The sequence below is a fragment of the Zalophus californianus genome, chromosome 15, assembly GCF_009762305.2.
Source record: "Zalophus californianus isolate mZalCal1 chromosome 15, mZalCal1.pri.v2, whole genome shotgun sequence".
Classification (NCBI taxonomy): Eukaryota; Metazoa; Chordata; class Mammalia; order Carnivora; family Otariidae; genus Zalophus; species Zalophus californianus.
The window spans coordinates 50,392,352-50,413,043 of record NC_045609.1 but is presented as its reverse complement, the minus strand read 5'-3'; the positions used below and the strand labels follow the sequence as shown (position 1 = coordinate 50,413,043).

The 20,692-nt window shown below is 51.7% G+C and overlaps 1 protein-coding gene and 1 long non-coding RNA gene across 9 annotated transcripts in view; one reads left to right on the top strand and one right to left on the bottom strand.

Moving 5' to 3' along the window:
- The first annotated feature begins 3,042 nt into the window (after positions 1 to 3,042).
- Positions 3,043 to 6,754, top strand: LOC113919943. The gene is made up of 3 exons (XR_003519175.1): positions 3,043 to 4,173; positions 4,928 to 5,066; positions 6,620 to 6,754. It is a non-coding gene; the product is annotated as an uncharacterized LOC113919943 (long non-coding RNA).
- The window catches only part of RASGEF1A (RasGEF domain family member 1A), a 143,122-nt gene continuing 128,640 nt past the window's right edge, over positions 6,211 to 20,692 (bottom strand). For 6 of the 8 annotated variants that reach the window (XM_027589537.2, XM_027589547.2, XM_027589530.2 and 3 more), the window contains 12 exons: positions 17,987 to 18,187; positions 15,470 to 15,592; positions 13,717 to 13,854; positions 12,642 to 12,863; positions 11,937 to 12,011; positions 11,517 to 11,609; positions 10,958 to 11,060; positions 10,791 to 10,870; positions 9,857 to 10,048; positions 8,861 to 8,984; positions 8,320 to 8,392; positions 7,855 to 8,016 (listed from right to left, as the gene is read on the bottom strand). In XM_027589537.2, coding sequence (XP_027445338.1) covers positions 7,992 to 8,016; positions 8,320 to 8,392; positions 8,861 to 8,984; positions 9,857 to 10,048; positions 10,791 to 10,870; positions 10,958 to 11,060; positions 11,517 to 11,609; positions 11,937 to 12,011; positions 12,642 to 12,863; positions 13,717 to 13,854; positions 15,470 to 15,592; positions 17,987 to 18,181 — 1,443 coding nt within the window. In that variant the 5' untranslated portion in view covers positions 18,182 to 18,187 and the 3' untranslated portion in view covers positions 7,855 to 7,991. Of the gene's footprint in view, positions 8,017 to 8,319; positions 8,393 to 8,860; positions 8,985 to 9,856; positions 10,049 to 10,790; positions 10,871 to 10,957; positions 11,061 to 11,516; positions 11,610 to 11,936; positions 12,012 to 12,641; positions 12,864 to 13,716; positions 13,855 to 15,469; positions 15,593 to 17,986; positions 18,209 to 20,692 lie in introns of those variants that run through there. The other 2 variants (XM_027589504.2, XM_027589512.2) reach the window with 2 other exon arrangements.

The window sequence follows — 20,692 nt, the reverse complement described above, 5'->3', positions numbered from 1 at the left end:
AAAGATTGTTATGGTTCTTTGTAGCCCTGGTACTTTGACATAAATTTTTGAATAAGCTAGTTAAGTTTCACAAAACTTTCATGAATTTGATTGGAATCTCATCGAATCTATAAGATAACTTTGGGGAAAATTTACATCTATGATAGAGTCTTCTAATCCTTGAACATGACATGTCTATTTAGGTCTTTATTGTCTTTCAATTAAATTTTATGCTTTTCCACACAGTGGTTTTACATGTATTATTTTATAGATTTTTTCCCAGATACTTTGCATTTTATATGCCATTGTAACTTTTATTTTTTTATATTGTCTGTTGCTGGTATTTAGAAGTCCAATTGCTTTTGTGTTCAGCAACCTTGCCAAAATGCTTAATTCTAGTAATGTATTTCTAGTTTCTTTTGTATTTTTTCTGTTATGCAATCACATTAGTGAAAATTTTGTTTCTTTTCAAATTTTGTATCTTTTTCTTGTCTTACTGTGCTTATTGGGATTTATTGTGCAGTGTTGACTGGAAGTGATAATAGTGGACTTCCTGCCCATGTTTCTGATTTCAAGGGGAACACTCTCAGTGTTTCATCAGTAAGTATGATATTTGCTGGAGGTGTTTTTATAAATACCCTTTATCAAGTTAACAGGGTTATTTGATATTACTACTTGGTGAGTTTTTATCATGCTTGAGAGCATTTATCAAATACTTTTCCTGTATCTGTTGAGATGATCATATTATTTTTTCCATCTTTGATATGTTAAATTGAGTTAGTTTTCTGAAGTACCCTTGCATTCATATGGTAAACTCCAATCTTTCATGATGTATTATCCTTATTATACATTGCTGGATTCGAGGTGTTTGTGCATATGCGCGCACACACACTTCATTTGCATATCTATATATATTCGTGTGGGTCGGTGTGTATATGTATATATATTTCAGGTGTTTTTCATCTGTGTTCATGAGTAAGAATGCCCCTTCTCATGCTTGTTGGGCTTTTTTTTATTAAGGTTATGCTAGCCTGTAAAGTTAAGTTACAGGTGTTCTTTCTTACTCTGTTCTAAAGAAGTTTTGTAAGACAAATTACTTCTTAAGTGTTTGGCAGAACTACCTGAAAGCCACCTGACCATGAAGTTTTCTATATGGGAAGATTTCTGATCACTGGTTCAATTTATTTAATGATTGTAGAACTATTCAGATTTTCTGTTTCTTTTAAAGTCAGTTTTGGGGCGCCTGGCTTTCACAGTTGGTAAGCGTCTGACTCTTGGTTTCGGCTCAGGTCATGATCTCAGGGTCATGAGATCGAGCCCAGCATTGGGCAATGTCCATCACCCAGCCACCCCATCCCTCCCACCCCCCTCCACTCCAGCAACACTCAATTTGTTTCCTGAGATTAAGAGTATTTTATGGTTTGTCTCCCTCTCTGGTTTCATCATTTTAAATCTTTTTTTGGAAAGTCATTTTTGATTGAGTTATTTTAGGTAAGGTGGCAATCTTCTAGGAATTTATAGTAATAAATTTGAAAATTTAGATGAAATACACAAAGTTGTTTACAATATCCTCTTATTATGTCTGTAATATGTACAGGATCTATAGTGATAGCCTTTCTTTCATTCCTGGTATTGTTTATTTGTGCCTTTTGCTTTTCCTTGATTAACCTTGTCAGAGACTGGCCAGTTTTTTCAGTCCTTTCAAATAACTGATTCCTACCAGCCACATATGAGGGATCCAGTTTTGTCACATTGTCCCAACACAGTATTTTCAGTGTTTTCAATTTAGACTTTTTAATCCTGTTGAGTGTGTACAGTTATCTCATTTTGGTTTTATTAGTTTATCACTAAGGAAATGATATCTTTTCATATAATTATTGGCCATTTGAGTATCTTCTTTTGTGAAATGCCTAGTAATTTTGCCTTTTTTAAATTACCCTTTTTTCAAGATTTTATTTATTTGAGAGTGAGCACAAGCAGGCAGAGCGGCAGGGAGAGGGAGAAACAGGCTCCCTGCTGAGCAGAGAGCCTGATGGGGGCTCGATCCCAGGACCCTGGGATCATGATCTGAGCCGAAGGCAGACACTTAACTGACTGAGCCACCCAGGTACCCCTTAATTGCCTTTTTTTAATTTGACTCGTAGGAGTTACTTCAGTATTCTGGATGTGAGTCTTTTGTCAGATTTATGTATTGCAAATATCTTCTCCTAGTCAGGGGACTATTCATTCTCTTAATGGATGTGTTAATAAACAAAACTCTTAATTTTAATAATGTCCATTTTATTTTCTTATATGGCTAGTGATTTTGGTATCCCAGTTTAAGAAACCTTTGTCTAAAGTAACTTTGACAAAACTTTGTCCAAAGTAAAGAAGAAATTTTCATATTTTCTTTTAGACACTTTATTGAGTAAGATTGCCTATAACTTCCCTTTCTCATCTTTGTTGAGCCTTTCGTCCTTAGATCTATGATGCATCTAGAAATAATTTTTGTATATAGTATATGATTCAACCTTTAGAATTTCTTTTAATGAAGGTCTGCTGATAGCAAACTCCATTTGGTTTGTAAATATCTTTATCTCATTTAAAAAATATTTTTTGAAGGGTATAGAATTCTAGGTTGGGAATTTTTTCTTTTTTCTAGCACTCTGATGTTTAGATTCTACTGTCTTCAGGCTTCAATTACTTCCCTTGTAAAGTAAGCTATCAGCTTAACAGTTGATACTCCTTTGAAAGTAATCAACCTTTTTCCCTGATTGCCTTCAGGATCTCCTCTTTCTGTTCTGTGTCACTATGATATGTCTGTGTGCTGGGTTGTTTTTTTTTGTTTTTTTTTTCTGGTCCTGCTTGAGATTCTTTGGGTTCCTTGAATTATCTTTTATCAATTCTGAAAGATTTTCAGCTATTATATTTTGATTGTCTCTATCATTCGCTCTTTCTTTCAAAAGCTCTGATAACATGTCAGACCTGTTGTTGTGTCCACCATGCCCTTTATGTTTCTTAACCCATTTCATAGTTTCCAGTCTTTTCTCTCTGTGTTACATTCTGGTAGTTTCTTCAGAATTACAACCAAACGAATTTGAGGAAGAACCTCTATTTGGTTCTTCAAGAAATGAAAATGAATTTTAAAAATCCCAACACGTGGATTAAAAAGACAGCTAAGGAGAGACTTTTTAAACTAGAATCTCAGAATGTTTGCTTCTGCTGGCTAACTTAGGGATGGTACCCGTAGTTCAGAGCCATGTTAAACTAGATTTTCAGCTTAACGTTTTTTTGACCAGAGTGATGTTTGCTGCAAATTTCAAGTTCACTGTTATGGTGAGGGGTGGTTCTTTGGGATGTCAGCTTTATGGGCTGGGGCCTCCTATTTGACCCCTCTTCTTGAACAGGCCCTGCACTTTTTTCTCTATCCCCATGTGGACTTGAAAATGGAAGCTCATAATCCTTGCCCTCAGGACAAAAGCTGGCTTCAGAGTTTTCTTTACCTCTCTGGGTTTTTGCTTGGATATTTACATTTTGTGTAACTTTAGCAGCTGATTTCAGCAGGCAAATACTTAGTCTAATGCTGCCAGAAATAGGTGCACAACTTTCTTATATTCTTTTTTTTCCCTAAGATTTTATTTTTTAAATAATCTCTATGCCCACGGTGGGGCTCAAACTCAAAATTCAAAGACCAAGAGTCACATGCTCCACCAGCTGAGCCAGCCAGGTGCCCAATTTTCTTATATTCTTGACAACACTATTTCCTCAACATTGTTGCTGAAGATCCATACCGAGTTTAAGGTATGTTATAATAGATATTTGGTGGAGGAGGGATGGCAGCCCTTCACCCTCCTCACAGTATCATGACTTCCTTTTTGGGAATAAAAATAGAAATTGCGTTGGTATGATCTAAAGTTACTAGCCTATATGTGGGTAGTAGGTTTTTCATTTAGAAAGTAGTTTTGAATCCCAAATTTGAGGGAATTTTTTCCCATATATGTTTATATACTGATTAAATTTAACACTTAAGTGACTTTAGTAATGTTAGAATATATTTGTATTGACCAGGACTTCAGTTGTTCCTTCGAGAAGATCAGTTATAATTCTTTGTTTCACTTTTTCCAGGAGATTCTGCTTTCTGCAAGAGAAGTGGGGTTCGGTTTCATCAGGGGTGCCACTGCTAGTACCCAGCTAACACTGCTTCTGATGAACCAGGTACTGCACTTTCGGCCAAGTATCATTACAACAACCCCATGAGTCAGAAAGTATTATAATTTCCTCTTAATCATGAGAAAATGGAGGCTTTAAAGAATAAGCAACTTTTCCCAGGATACCCAGCTAGGAACAGGAAACTAGGACTCAAATCCAAACAGTTTAACTTCTGATTCCTTGCTCTTATGCTTCTCTTGTCTTGCCTCCCTGGGGAACATGACATATACTTTATGTACAGGTGTAGTGGGTATATATTTCACAAATAATCTTAGTTTTGTCACGGAAGTCTCTATGGCCTTAGGAGAGATCCTTAGCTTATTTCCTGTCACAGCTGATACTGTAACATAGATTTTTGTTCCTGAAATGTCTGTGTGAAGTGACAGGTAGCATTCAGTCATCATATGGTGGTGGTAGGAGCTGCACACCATGCTAGTCGCTGGCTAGTGGCTCCTACACAGAAAGCCAAGAGTAATGGGTGAGACAGATGCCAGTGATGTGTTGAGAGAGAACAGGTAGGGCCCAGAGGAACATGGAGCACCATTCACCAGGGAAGCTGTAAGGAGATTCTGGAAGAACGTGCATGCGGACGGGAGCACAGTGTATTAGAGGAGGTGCCCAGTGGAGCTGGAGGTTCAGTGTGCCTGTGAAGCAGACTGCACCTGGGAGAACTGGCTGTACCTGGGGCAGCGGTCTGTGAGGGTTGGCAGGAGAGCTTCCCAAACGTGCTAGACTCCCCACCCCCATGTTTCCCCTTCAGCGAGCCTGCAGTGCGGACCTGAGAACAGTTTGAGCAAGTTTCCAACGCTGCTGACACCGCTGTCCAAGAGCCACAACTTGAGAAGCACTGCCTTGGAGGGACTACCCCGTGGGTGAAGGAGAGCACCACAGCTAGCCAGGTGAGCTCAGCACCCACTCCCAGCCCCAGCTCCATGGCCGAGGCCCACACCAAATGATGGGCTGCCCCTTCTTCAGCTGAGCTAGGTAGAAACTTCCAAAAATAACTTTACCAGGAAATTAAGAATTCCATTGAATTATAAAGACCTAAAAAATGTTGTCATTTACCCAAAACTCACTTAGGCCTCCTCACAGATGTCTCATTTGCTCCACAAACACCTAAGCACCTATTGTGTGCCACCCACTCCACAAGCCACTGGAAGGGCAGCAGGTGACAAAGCTCCACCGGCCTAGCCTTCTGTCTAATACAGTGGCCACTAGCTATTTAAACCTAAATAAAATTAGAAACTCCATTCCCAAGTTGCGTTGGCCACATTTGAGTGCTCAGTACCTATATGTAAATAGCAGCAGGGCAGACAGATACAGAGCACTCAAGCACAGAAAGTTTTCAGTTGGGCAGTGCTGGTCCAATGGGCATTTAAAAATGCACTGAGTTAGCTCTAAGGGAGCAGGGTGAGGGTCGTTGAGCTGTAGAGTAGATCTCATGCAGCCTGAGCGTTGTTGACAGAGTGGTAGTGGAACAGGCTGGAGAGGAACAGGTAGGAGTTTGCCTTCCATTCTAGTGTCTCAGTTCTTTTCCTTCGATTCCACAAACTCATGTGTGCCTTTCAACAAATCCCTTTATTGTTCTTGAATGTGACTCATCACAATGAAAGAGCACCATCTAGAACTGCATTCTACAAACTGTTCTGCAGAAAGATGTCAGGAGGTGTCCCCAACTTCCCCTGCCCCAGGAGAGACCCACAGTGCCCATGGACACTGACGGTTCTGATCAGTCCTGCAGTAAAGGAGCCTTTACAATCTTATTTAGGTTAGGTTTCCCCAACTTACAGGGCCATGTGATACAATCAGCTTGTGATACACTTTTGGATCTTAGTTTGAGGAAAGCAGACTAGAACATGCCTCTTGTACACTTTGTCTTGTTTTGCATTATTTATTTGAAAAACCGTTTGTCAGAATGTGTTGTGTAGATGAGAGTTCCTTGCTCATTTGAAAGGCCGTGGAGGACCTAGACATCCCCACACCTCCTGCCAGAAGCCAAGCCATCAGGCCTCGCCAGCTACGCACAGAGAGCAGGCAGGCAAGGGGAGCAACATGTTCTTTTATTGATGCAAGTAGGTCCAGTAACACCAACAACTGACATCCTGCATTATGGTACAGCTTTGTACTCAGAGTTCATCTCAAAATACCAAAACATCATCGGGTGTGTATCAAATTGGGAAAATAAAGTAGCAAACATAGATACTGTATCCCGTAGGTACTAGAACTGATGATCCAGTGAAATGCACACTGACATGAAAGCTCCTTAACGCAAGACGGAAAGTGTTCTAACATTGTATTCCAAATATATATTCTCAAGTTTTTAGCCTTTCTTTGTCTCAAATACATAAACAAAGCAATATGTCCTATCAAGATACAATATGTACTATCTAGAATGTCTGAAAAGTGCGAAAACACTGTGACAATACAGTGTAAATATTCTTGCTCCACCCAGGGCTGAGGGCACCGTCAGCAGTGGATCCTGGAGCCACCCCTTCCTGAGGCCTCACCTCCACATCTCCAGGCTCTCCTAGGAGCTTTGGGAATTAGCAACTAACTGCAGGCTCCTGTGGGAGGAAGCCAGGCGTGCAGAGAGCAACAAGGGTGCGTAACTCCAAATCTGCTTGTGCAGAATGAAAGCCCCACTGTGAGGGAGAGAGAGTCAGAGCGATGGCCCACCTCTGGCTTTTGAGGGACCAGGACTTGCCATCCCACAGCCAGAAAGACAGAAAATGGGAGTGTACTCCTCAAGTTTGGGTGTGAAAAATACCTCCAAATGCTGGGCAGTTTTATGTGAGTGGGCTCCAGCAGTCTGGTCTGGCTAATTTTCTGTTTCAGATTCCCTTAGGGGAGCCCCCCAACCTAGAGGAACAGAGGAGGCTGTCCACTAGAATACCAATTTGTGAGTTGCTTCTTTTCACTTTGTAGTGGAGTTTGAAGAACTGCGTTAAATGTCCCCATCCTCATATGCTCATTACAGCTCAGTGTACCTGTTACAGCCTGGAAAACAGACAATTCCATCACCTTCCCCCTATATTATTTTAGATTTTCTCTTTTCCTAAAATGTAGTTGAACAATTTGCCAGACATAGTCCAACAGAAAATATGCTGCCCGGTATCCCCCTGCCCCTCCCCAATCCCCTAAATCCCTGATAAAGGAAAATGAAAATGTAAACGTTGGAAAGCCTGTACTCAAGGTTTGCTTCTAGAAGTATGCAAATGAGGCCCCCTGGCCAGCCAAGCCCTTCTTACTGGAACCTCTCTGGCCTAGGCTTTGAGGGCAGGTGCCTTGTGGCCCAGGGCAGAGCTTTCCTGGCATTTCCCCGGCGGCACTGGCTGCCTGAGGGCTAAAAGAACGGAGTGGGAGACCGGCCCTCCAGTACTCTCTAAGGCACTAACCCCGACATCAGAGACACTGGCTAGAAGGGCGTCCAAGCAGGCAGGGCTCACATTGGTTTTGGTTGGGTTTTTTTTTTTTTAATATTTTTTCATAAGATGTTAATAATCAAAAGTAGAAAATAAAAATCTACATTTCATTAGAATAAGATGTTATCATGGATGCCATCTCCCATGATACTCTTTCCCCACCCCTCCCCGAAGCAGGGCCCTGCCCTGTTATTTAAAATAAACAACCAAAAAAAAAAAAAAAACAAAAACTTTGTTAAGTGCCAAAGGTTGATGCATGAAATAATTTTTTTTTTTCATAAAAGTTATATACAAAATGGACCCCAACCAGTGAGGCCTCCTCATCTCAACCCTTATCAATCAAGATTAAAACTCAGTGCATGTGTGTGCTTCATCCAGCGTCGGCAGGCTGCATCCGTGCCTTCAGGCTCTGTTAAGGAGAGTGGTCCTAGAGGTAGGCAGGGCACAAGGAAATGGTGAGGTGGTTGGCAGGCCCTTTCCCTGAGCAGGCAGAGGGCAGGCCATGCTATTTGGGGGGACCTGGATTCTAAGAACCAGCCATCAGGGGAAGGGTCAGGGACACTCAGACCCAAGTCCTCAGCCTCCCACTAACTGGCAGCCTGTGTGGAGTTACCCCTGGCTGCCTTTCAGAAGGGCAGATCCATCATGCTCCCCAGTCCTCTCCCTTCCTTTAGGCCCAGGCATGGGACTGGTCTCAGAGCTCACAGGCCTATCCCTGGGGTTTTCTTACCTGAGAGTCTTCCAGCTATCTTTTTCCATGTGGTTTTCAGGACCTTCACTTTCAAAGGAGGCGATGAAGAGAGCTGAGAGATGAAAAGCCCCTCAGAACCCATGTCCTCGTACAGTCTGCCTACCACACCAGTTATCCCTTCCTTTCTAGGGGAGCAGCTGGGCCCGGGCAAAGACAGTGACCTCTGGTCTGAGCTTTTCCACAGGTCTCTGTTGCCTGAGGTTCCAGGGCCCATGAGGTCTAGAGCTCCCAGCTTCCCGCTTAGGGACTGAGAAATTTCCTGGTTCTACAGCACGAACCCAACCCTGTTCTGGCTCCCTCCCAGAGCCCCATCTCTCGTGCTCATCCTGTCATCTACCCATAGCCCACCCTCATGTACTCACCCCTGGGGGCTGAGCTTCCCCTGTGTAGCATGGGGACAGTGATCAGGCCTGCCTCCCAGGGCAATGCCCTGAGGGCAGAGACCCTGGATGTGGGGGAGTCAGGGTGACATGTATGGTGTAGGGAGGTGGGTGTGCTGCCATGGAGAGCTGGGCCTTACCTTCCTCGCTGTAGATGGGTGCCGTGAGCAGGTAATTCTGAATCTTCTTTTCCTTCTCGAAGGGACACTCTACCTGAGTCCATGTCATGAACTCATGGATCTGTCTGGAGATCTCCCAAAATTTCTGAAGATAACAGAAGACCAACTGGCTGTTCATTTGTCACCTTAAGCTTGAAATCCTTGGTTAGGGCAAGGGATATAGGTTCTAATTTCATTCTGCATCCCAGCAAGATGGGACAGTGACCCTACTCAGCTGACTTTGGCCACGGCAGCACCTGATGCAACATCAGAGCCAGTAAGTGTCCCTAAGACCACTCTGTCCTGCCCTCTGCCTAGGCCATCAGGCCGCAGCAGGGTCTGTGCCTCCCCTAGGCAAGACCCAAGAAGGCCCCATCTGGGATTCCAGGCTGAGGCAGGTATGCCAGCCACACCCAGCAGAACATGCCATGATCTCTGTTCGGGGCCTGTGTAAGGGTCCCTAACTCCTTCCTACCCCTTACTTGTGTGAGGTAAACACTGGACAACCCCACTTCCTCTACACCTCCCCAATCACTTTTGTCCTACTTTCTACCCTTTGCCTGCTACCCTTAGCTTCCATCTGGAAATCTGCTGCCTCCTCCTCCCCGCTCAGGTCCCTTCTTGCCTAATGCTTTCCTCATTCCCAAAGCCCCAGGAGTAGCCCCTTCTCTGTCTCCCTATTAGGGTCAGTGTTGGGACCAGGGTCCTGGGTAAATATAAATTTCCTGTGGCTCCAAGCCCTATAACCAGATCATCCACCCAGAAGGATTGAGGCCACCCTTATACTTCACAAACAGCACACGTAACCCACCCTGGAGCTTTCAGTCCTAAAGGCTTTCTGTAACAGGGCCACTGCCTTGTAGCTCTAGTGGCACAGACAGATTCTGCCTGCCCTAGGATAAGGCTGAGGGTCTGTTCTGCCTTGGATGGGGACAGTCTGGCCCCCTTCCCCTCAGACCACAAGGGGGCTGAGCTCACCTTGAAGTTAACATGCCCATTGGGCAGGTGGTTGGTATGGATTTTGTGCAAGAAGTAAATGTCCTTAACGAAAAGGTTGAATACAGGGATAACAATCTTCTCTCGGCTGCTGTTGGCCATCTGGGACCTTTGTGTGGCCCCCTGCAGGGCGGTGCGGTAGTTGCAGAAGTTGCTGGATGGGTCCATGTGGTGCTGTGGGCAGAGAGGAGGACTCGGTGGGCAGTGTTCTCCCTGCACCTGTGACTTGCTCAGAATGCCCCTTTGCAGAGTGGAAACAGTGATGGGGGAAGGCCCTTCCCCACTGGGCAGCCCTGGACTGTCCTCAGAAGAGGCCTCCTTTCTAGGAGTGAGCACCTGGCTCAGTACAGGGTTTGGGTCCAAGCATCATCAGGAGAGTTAAAGAGAAGTCTCACAGCTCACACACACACCCTTCCCCTGCCCTGCTGAGCCTGGGTCTCACCTTTTTCCTTTCAAAACCTTCCTTGCCCCTCTACTTGGACCAACACCTCCCAAACCTGACAGGCTCCATGAGACCTTTGCAGAAAGTGGATTCTGGGATCAAATACATCGGGGAAGGCTGCAAGTAAACCTGCCTGTCCACTCCTGGGCCACCCAGATGATCCAGGACCACAAGAATTCAAGCCAGGAAAAGGCCAGTTGGCTTAGTCAGCATCACCCAGCACAGGGCTCACAGGCCCACTTTTGTCAAACTGTTTCCTAAGCACTCTCCAGAACTTGCTTTAGGCAATGCCAGTTCTGACTAAAGTTCCAAAGGCTGAAGAGGGCTTCAGCTACCCACCTAGAGCAGCCAGGCCAGCTCAACGTGCCCTATACCAGATGGCACTGTGTGCAGTGGGTTCTGAGCAAGGGGGCAGAGCACGATGGGAGGCCCATCCCTCCTCAGGCCAATGTAGGACAAGGCTGAGGTGCCTACCTCCAAGACGTCGAACTTGGCCGTCTTGACTTTGGACCACGTTTTCTTCAGCCTCGCCACAGGACTGAGGTTCATGCCAGCTGCAGGGAACAGCAGGTAGGGTCAGGGCAGGGGTAGGCAAGCCATGCAGAAGCTGGACAGGAAGCCCCTGGGGCCTGGACACTCACAGATGATGGCCATCATGGAGTTGAAATTCCCGATGTTGAAGCACTCCCGGGCCACATCAATAAAGAACTCTAGCATGCGGGTCCGGTGCTTCTTCTTCACCACCTTGAGAGCAGCCAGACAGCCTCAGGGTGAGCCCACCACAGGAGCATCCCCTCCACCACCTGTCCCTGCAGGACAGCCTGGACAGGAGCTACTCTGGGCCCTGAGCCGTCCAACCCAGGGCTGGGGAGATGCTCAAGGGCTGCAGAGGCAGGAATGCAGCTGTGGCATTTTCGATGCTGGGCAGAGGGGCAGGAGAGCAGTCTGAGCGTACTAAGGGAGCCCCAGATGAACTCCCGGACCATGCTGGTGTGCTCCACGGATGGGGGTCTCAAAATCACTGTGGATTGGGCGGGGTTAGGGGTAACAGGGATGTTGGTGGGCCTGGCAATGAAGGTTTCTGTCTCCACTTTCAAAGTTTCATCATCTAAGGGGTACAGAAGTCAGAGCCTCGGGCAGCCCTGTGGGTTCAGAGAAGTGACAGTGCCACCCCACCCATATGGGCCACGCAGCGCTTACCCGGCACACCTCGGTGGCCACTAACATGCTAAGGCAGTTGAACCAGTTGTCATAGGCCTCCAGGCTATAGGTCTTGGTCAGGTCCCCTCGGCACTGGTGGAACACGACAGGTCACAGGGAGTCTGAGGACCCTGCCAGCAGGTGCTACCCCAGTCCTACCCCCAGAAATGAGCGGGAGCCATGGCCAAAAGAGACTGAAGATGGGGTGTGGGCAGCTAGACAGGTCCAGGTCTCCCAGGACGCCCCCTCCCCAGGCGCCCCCTTTCAGTATGTATCACCCTGCATCGCTGTCTGCTGACCCTCTGAAGTAGGCACCAGGCCAGACCCATATCCATTTGGTTGAGGCCCCCACCCCCATGGGGTATATATAGGTACCAGGCCCACCCTAAGGCCACCCCAGAGCACACAGCAGGCCCTCACCCTGTGCTTGTCCCGAGAGTCCATGTGGCTGACGATCTGCATCAGGTCCTCAGGGTGAATGCTGCTGACCCTCTCCTAGGATGGGCAAGGAGATAGCACAGGAGGGTGACAAGCCTGCCATTTTTGGGCAGGCCCCACACTCAAGGTCTAGGCCACATTCAGAGTAGCAGTCAAGACCTTGCAGGTGAGTACCATAGCCCCGCCTTGATCAGAGCACCCACCCAGTGGGCAGGCCCTGCCTGCCCCCCCCAAGTGCAACCCCCCCCCAGGGGTCTGAAAGACCCTCCCCTGGGAAGGGAGGAAATGGCGCTTCATGGGACTGAGGCGGAAGCCTTGGGGCAGTGGCTGCTAGGTGCAGGGTACCTTCCCAGCCCATGCCACAGGCAAGATGAGGTGACAGGGTGGGGGGAACTGGCTGTCCCCCTCCAAGCCCTTCACCTCCTGGGCCAGTCCTCCTTCCAGGGGCCACTGCAGTCCCAATCACCCCAGCCCCTCCCATGTACACAGGGCTGCTGTGATCCAGGGACCCAGAAGCGGTGGTTGGAGCTGGCAAGTGAGCTTCACCTGACACCCCAGTCTGACCAGCTGGGGAGGCCCTGCAGCACTGTGTTGAAAAAGATGCTGGCGGCGGGGGGAGTCCAGTGGCCTTGAATGAGCATTGGTGAATACACCCCCACCCGAGGCAGGGCACATGGCAGCACTGACCAGCTCAATATGCGTCAGCTGCTGAGCCAGCACCAAGGGGTCGCAGCACACGCCCAGGATGTCCTTCTGAGTGGCTGGCGGCTTAGCCTTGAGGACAGACCCTTTGTCCATGGCTGGTGAGCGGAGCTTCTCCCGCAGCTCCTGAAGCTGGTTTCGGGCAGCTAGGGACAGCAGCAGGCTCTGTGTCATTTGGGCAATGGCCTTCTTCACTGTGCCGTTCTCCTGTGGGGGCAGGGGACAGTGAAGGTGCTGGTGTGGGCTGACAAGACCACCACCTCTCCCAAGGAACCTATCTCCTAAGGATATGCCTAACTTTGAACCCACATCCCTACTCAAACCTGCGATGAGCATTTGGGCCTTTGAAGACAATGAAATACAGTGTGAGCTCCTCTGAGCACAGCTGAGGGTGGCTTAGCTGACTATCCTGTGGGGATGGGAGCTGAGGGCCAGGCCAAAGCCAGGGGTAGGCCTCTGGGTCTGAAAACCATGGCTTTCCCCAGGGGTGTCCAGCTGAGCTACTACTTTTGGCCTTCCCACAGCAGGGGTGGCGGGGGGGGGGGGGCTGTCACAGTAGGGAAGAGAGCATCTGGAAGGGCTTCCTCCAGGACCAGGAACCTTCACTCCCTGGGTGGGAGCAGCCCTGGCCCTGCCCAGAGCTCTCCCTGGGCTTTCCAAGCCCTCCAGCCAGACAAGCTGCTGAGCTCACAGCAATTCCCAGGTTTCCTGTATCCACAAAAGACCAGGAGTGTGCTGGGGGCCAGAAATGCAAACAGGTTCTTACAACCTCTTACTAGGTTCCCACTCGACTCACCCTAAACCCAGGAAAGGGTGGGGCCTGGGCTCATTCCGGCCCACCACTCAGGCCACAGGGTCTCCCATATGCAGAGGGTGCTGAGGGCAAGCCTGGCCCATGGCTGGACAGCTGAGGAGTCTTGTGGGGAGGGACACAAATGGAGCCACCGAGCATTCATCTTGGAAGGGTGACAGCATAGAAGACCCACCCTCCTGTGAGAGTCGACCCCCTCCCCCCAACATATACCCAAGGAGCTCTGACAGGGTCCAAGGAAGACCTCACCTCATCACACTGTGTGACCCGATGGGTGATGACCTTCAGTTCGGCCATGGCCTTCTCATCCTGGAAGTCGTAGGGGAAGGCCTCCGTCCATTCCTTTAACAGCTGTACAATCTTGGCTGAGAAGGACTTCAGCTTAGCCTGGGGCAGCAGGGCATAGAGTAAAGTCACCCTCCAGAGCTGACAACAAGATAAGTGGTACAAGCTTCCCCATCTCCCCCACACCCATTACCACCTGCAGGACCTACCCTCCCCCCCCATTGGGGTGAGGGTGCTAGGTAGGGACATCCCCCACCCTGTCCACCTGTGGTTTTCTTGTACCCGTTTCATTTCCTATTCCCCTTAGTGCAGGCATCCCTCTGCCGGCTTCATGTCCTTAGAGATGGGCGGGCACCCCTGCTGTTGCCCTGGGTCCACACACATGTAAGGTCTGAGGAAGGTGTGCCGAAGCCTTGGCCACAGCGTCCCACTGGTCCTCAGTGCCCAACCCCACACTGTCCCACTGAAATGACCACACGTGCCCACACCCCTCCTGTGCCCACCACGGCTCCTCCTCAGCACTGACCAGCTCCCTGCCTGCCTGTACTTGCCCAATCCAGACTGTTCTTGCTGCCCTGGGGGCCTCTAGCCACTCATCCCCACATCTTTTTGCCCACATCTGCCCTACCCCTGCTGAGCTGCCTCCAGCCGGCCTGATCCTGGCCACGTACCCAGCTGGTTCCCTAGCGATGGCTTCTCGTGCCCTACAGGGCCTCTCCCAGCTGGCCGCCTCACTCCCTGTAGCTATTCCTCCTCGCCAGGGTCCAGTGCCTGCAGCATCCAGGAGGCCCTGATGGCACTCCCCCCAGATGACCACAGCACCCCACACTCAGCAGGAGCTAGAGCCTTGAACTCAGAGGCCCTGCAATGTATGTCACCATGGACACAGCCTGGCGGGCTCACCCCAGGCTCCTCTCAGGCTTCTACTGTCCCCACGCTGACCTTCCACCTATAATTTCATCTCCCTGCCCACCCCACTTGGCCTTATTTCCACCTGTCTCTTCAGGAGCCTTTCCTAATCCTCTGTGGTCAATGCCTGTCTCCTTGCACCCTGGGATGGCCTCCTCTGACAAGGAGACTTAGTCCAGAGGCCTGAACTGCAAACCCGCAGGGACAGGAGAGGGAAGGTAGAGGACAAAGTCATCGGCAAACAGGGGCGGGACATGCTCTGCCGCAGCCCAGACTCGGCCCTGCCAGTTCTCGGGCCGCACACCTACCGCCCCATCTTCACCAGACTGGGCTTCTAAAAGCCTCATCCGAAGCACACGCCCCCAGCCATCCTGGCCACCCAGAGCCTGGCTCAATCAGAAGAGATAACAGGGACAAAGAGCCCTACTGAAGTCACTGCAAGCCACTCTGAGCAGGAGTCAGCCTGCAAGGGCTGCCCCCCACCCCCACCCCCACCCGCAGAGTCATGGCTGTTCTGCCAGCAGGGGGCCTGGCGCTGGCTGTCTGCTGCGGGCCACTCCTGAGAAGAGGCGTGAGTGCCCACTGAGACCAGCTACTTTCAGCGTCCCATAAAGACTGCTTGGCTCTGTGTATACTCCATGCCCCACGGGAGCCATGCCCCAGGGGTGCCAAGAGGGCCAGAGACAAGCCAGCCTTGCCCAGTCAGCCAGAGCTGTCGTGCGGGCGTACTCAGAGCCTGCTTCTCTCCCCAGTGTGAGCTGGGGGGAGCGGGGACGCAGAGACAGGTAGCCCCCGTCAGCACCTTTACCTTCTCAGACCCCGTCTCCAGCTGCTGCCTCCGCTCCAGGCAGATCTGCCCCACGCGGGCCAGCAGGTCATGAGGGGGGATGAAGACCCGGGAGCTCAAGAGAAATGTAAAGATGTATGTCCTCTGAAGAAAAGAGACCAGGAGAGAGGAGGAAGAGTAGGTCATAGCCGGTGTGGCCCCCACCCCCCACCCCAGGTCTGCTCAGACCCTGGCTAGCCACCTCCCAGGCCCAACAGCACCATCCAGCGGCCGCGCCTTCTCCTGCGCGGCTTGCTGCACCTCGAACGCCCTTTTCTCTCACTGCTACCCAAGTCCTGCCCCCCCTCCCCCCCGCCGCAAGGCACAGATCAGATCCCACTTCCCGGCAGCTCCGGGGGGCGTCCCCTGACAAGCTCAGCTCCCAGAAGTCTTGCTCTGCTGGGATTCTCCCCCACCCTCTGTCCTTCCCCACGAGGGGAGAGAACACCCAAGCCTGGATGTTGGTGGGATTCTCCCGACCTGTGTGAGCCTATCGCCTAGTCTACAGTGCCCCCAGGGCCAGGCTCCAAGCGTGCTTCTCCAGGTCGCCCCTGGCCTTGCCTGGGGAGGCCAGTCGGGGGCAGGGTGGGGTGTTCTTAGAGCCAGCACCCAACAATAGGGGACCGCTGCAAGCAGTCACCAGCCAGCTGTGGGCCTTATCTCCCCCCACCCCACCCACCGGCACACCAGGGCCCCTCTTTCCCACAGCCTTGTGCCCTTGTCACTGGGCTGTCTGGTCCAGGTTCTGAGGGGGCCTCATGATCTGAACTAAAAGGGAGCAGGGCCCTGGGCCTGCTCTGGAGCACTTTGTCTGACATGGGTCAGCGCCTGTGAGCTCTCCACACTGGCCCCCGCCTACAGACAGGGTGGACTTGGGAGTGGGGGAAGCTGTTTGGGGCTCTCCTGGATATTCTACCCCTACATGGCTGCTGCAGGCCGGGGGGGTTGCCTAGGACCCTCTGCCTCCACTCTGGGCCCAAAGGGGCAAGTCTGGGCAAGCTGGGCCATGTTTCTGAGAGCACAGGCCTGTGGAACAGGACTCAGGGCCTCAGGCCCTCACTGCCCTCACGCAGGCTTCAGAGGCCACTGGAGAAAACTCTCCTGGGAACAGAAGGGGTTCCTCTTAACCCCCACCCACCCGCTGCCACATACACACACATTTCCTATGTCTGGTCCCCAGGCTGTGCAGCACGCGTGCTCAGAGATCTCAGCTGGTCGGTGGCCCTCTTCTAAGCAGATGGCTCAGAAGTGTGATGACAGTCACCCAGGCATCACACCTTGGAGTTCTCAGCCAAGGCAAGAGCACACAGGGAGCAGCCCTGCACTTGCAAGGAGCACAGAGATTCAATGGTGCGCACGCATCCCCAGCTGCCCACAGACATGGCGCAGGGGCAGTGGGGGAAGGAAGGCTGCAGGAGCTGGTGCCCGGCTGGGTTTGCCAGCCGTACCCTTCTGCTCTACCACCCCTTTACACTCTCCTGGCAGGCCGGCTGTGATACCAGGGCACAGTGTCTGGGCGATAATACTGGGTAACGGCTGAAGAGGTTCCGCTGGGACAGACCTGAAAGAGGAGTAGCTCCTCCCACAAGGCCACAGAGCGGTGCTGGAGTTGGAGGTGCCAGCCCCTGGGCGCCAATGCCCTGCCCTAAGCTTCTTCAGGGCCTCAGGGCCCCTCTCCCCAGCTCTGCCACTGGTCCCCAGCTGCCAGGTCTGCACCACCAATAGCAGCCCCGGCCCAGCTCTGGGAGGGTTTTCAAGTAGGATGGAGTAGACAGAACCCCAGGTAGGAGGGAGGAGGCCTGACATGTTGGGGGGGGTGGGGCAGGAATACCCAGAAACTGAGTTGGCTCCAGCACCATTAGATACAAGCCTTCGCAGCTTGACTCTCCAAACAGAGCGGGCAGGCCCAACACCACTGCTGCTACAGGATGCCCCTTATCGGAGGCAAAAGGGAAGCCACACGTGACAAGGGAATCTTTCTAAGAACGTGCCCGTGGCATCTTGAAATGAAGAGGGAGGATTTGAATTGCTGCCGAAGGCCAGTTCTGCCCACGCAGCCACGTGCCTTGGGGTCTGCATGCTGGCCAGGCATGGTTGCGCTGTCTCCCCTTTTTCTGGACTATCGCAGTTCATGCACAAAACAAACTTCCCAGCTCAGGGACAGGACACATGCTGGGTGGACCCTCACCAGGACCCCAAGGCGCCAGTCTTACCCCTTAGACTCCTCATCCTCCCTGAAGACCCTGTCCAGAGCTCAGGTCCCTGTTCCACCCCCTTGTGTATCTGCTTCCTTGTGCCATCAAGGCCCTCTCCCAGCTGCCCGCGGTCAGCAGGGAAGTCACTGCAGGCTCCTCTCCCCTAGGCTGGGGGCAAGGGGCAGGGCAGGAAGTAGGGCTGAGGCTCCCTGATGGCCTGCCCCTTCCCATCCCAGAAGCAACCTCCCCTGGAACCTGGGTGGCCCCCACCAGTCCCACCCATCTCTAGGCCCTAGAGACTCACATCCGGGTAATAGTCCACTGTGGGGACCAGGTGCTCCATCAAGGCCTCCAGGGACCCAGAGATGAGGCGTCCCTCTTGGAAGATGAGGTCCCCTGAGCTGCCAGCCACGCTTCCTCGCTCCCCCATGCCGGGCTGCACCTGTCCACTACAGCTGGACCCGAGTACGCTGGAGAAGACAATGGACGTCTGGGGCATAGTTTCCTGGGAAGAAGAAAAAGGCATCAGAGGCCCAGCCGCCAGGCCCCCCTCCCAGGCCCTCCTCCTCCCAGGCCAGCCTGCATCCTGAGTGTGTACAGGTGTACAGTGCGAGCCCCAGCAGGGCCAGGAGGGGCACCCCACCCAAGGGTGGGCATTAGGGCTCAGCTCGGGTGGGCAGGCAGACTCCTTGGCCTGCAGCCACCGGTGTCTGATAAATGTTTCTTCAAAACATGCTCTGTGCATACGAGGCCTCATTCCTGGAGCCTAGACACACAAAACCCTGCCCCTGGGGTTACATTCCAGTGGAAGAAGAGAACCTATGGAGGAGGAGAACACGAAGCAATGTAGGGGTGGTCAAGGCAGCCTCAGCTAAGATACCATTGGAATAGACTGATGGTGTTAGTCATGGAGCATCCTGGAATGAGAAAGGAACATTCTAGGCATAAGGGATAGCAGGTGCCAAGGTCCTAAGGCCAGTGTATACTGGAGGGAAGAAGCAGAGAGAACTGAGGAGTAACAAACCAGACTATGCACACCTGGGGGCTAGGGAGCCATGTGCTCTTCCTCTGAGTGAGACAGGAGGCAGGGGGACTCCGAGCACAAGAATGACCTGACTCAGGGTGATGGTCACTATTTCTACTGTGTGGAGACCCAGCAAGGGAGGATCTGAAAACCAATTGGTGGATTTTGTCATAACCCAGGAAGAGACTGCTCAGGTCAGGTGGTAGCAGAGGAGGGGAGCAGGGTCGACTCCGGATGCTGTGAAGGATGCTCTTGGGCCTGAGTGATTGACTAGCATGGGGAAGAACATGAGGGCGGGGTTTGGGGCAAGATCTGGAACTTGCTTTTGGACATGCTGAATTTGAAATGCCTATTAGACTGACATGTCAGACAGCAGTCTGGGGGGTGCTCAGTGCTCCCAGAGCTGGGGCCGCCCACAGGGGCCTGGCCTGGCCTCACACAGCAGCAGAGCCTCCTGGAAGTCCTCCTGAGGTCTAGGGGAGTCTGCAGCCCTCCTGTGCCTCAGTTTCCCATTGCCCGCGGCAGCTGGGAGAGCCTGGGAGGTGCCGCGTGGGGACAAGTGAGGCACATTTGCAGCCCGAGGCCTCTAGTGCCCCACGTGCGTGCTCTTCCTCCTGCAGCCAGAGTCGCCCAAGCTGCTGGCTTGACCAGTCGCACCGTCTGCCCGCTTAGAGGGCAGGCAGGTCTAGGTCAGAGTGGAAGAGCGGGGCCTTCCTGTGCTCCGGCCAGCACCGGCCAGCAGGCACCACCACCCCGCACCAGCCTCCCCAGGCAGCCGTGAGGCCCTGCCTCCCCAGAGGTGGAGATCGCCCCATATACACCCTTGCCGTGGCTGCTCCCAGCCCAGAAGACCCAAGCTGGCACAAGCTTCTGAGCCCGTGTGGCCTCAGTTTTCCCACTGTGCAAGCAAACAGTAGTCATGATTATTTTAGTCATGAGAGGGCCCAGGACCAGTGCGCTCCAAGGTCTACACAAGCAGATCCGACTCCCACCCCACAGCATATCAGCTGAGCCTCGCATGAGGGGAAAAGGGCCCTTGGCCCAAATAACGCAGGCTTAACGTGACAGACACCTGAAGGCTGCCTTAGGATTCTCAAAAAAATCCTCTGTAAGGAGAGTAAGAGCTCAAGGAAAGCCCGAGGGATTGACATGCCCTTGGTCCCCAGGCTCAGCTGCCCCACTTGGGATGGGGCTTCAGACTCCCAGAACACACCCCTCAACACATGGCAGAATGCACATTCTCAGGCCCTGCCCCAGACCTGCCAAGTCAGAAACTCAGGCGCGGCCCGTGATCTGTGCCTTAGCAAGCTGTCGGGGGTGGAGGGGGCGGCGGCATCTGAGGCTGCTCAAGTCCCTGTGTCTTTGGCAGCCACCTGCCCGTGGCCAGCCCAGAAGTCATCACTCTGCTCCTCCCCCAAGGCTCCTCACCCTCATGGGGGTCTCAGTCCTCCAGTGCACCCCACCCACACTCTGCCCAGCCCAGCGGGCCACAGGGAGAAGCTGCCAGGAGAGGCCCATCCCTTTGGCTCGGGGAGCATCTGGGCTGAGGACCCCATAACTGGACTCTCCAACTGCACAAGATCCCATATTGCCCATTTTTTCAAAGACATCAATATAAGTTTACATAAATGCCCGGAAACACGTGGCCATCCACCCCCACACCCGTTACAGAGTTTACTACAAGGGAGCTGGAGAAGGAGGAGACTTTCACTTTCCATTCTATACATTTGCAAGCTATTTGGTAACTTTTCTAAATGGCACATCCATTTTGTCATTTTTAAAATAACTTTGTTTTTTAGTGCAAAGAGGCTGAGTTTTGAAACCAGCACTTTTTATAAAGGCATTTTAGAGAGGCTGAGGTCCGAGGCTGGGCCTGTGGATGAAGGCACAGCCACCACCTCGGGTCCCCAGAGAAAGGCAGGCTTCGAGGTAGGGGTCTGGAACCCACTCAGAGAACAGGGAGGGCCCACGGGGGCTGTACGGGAC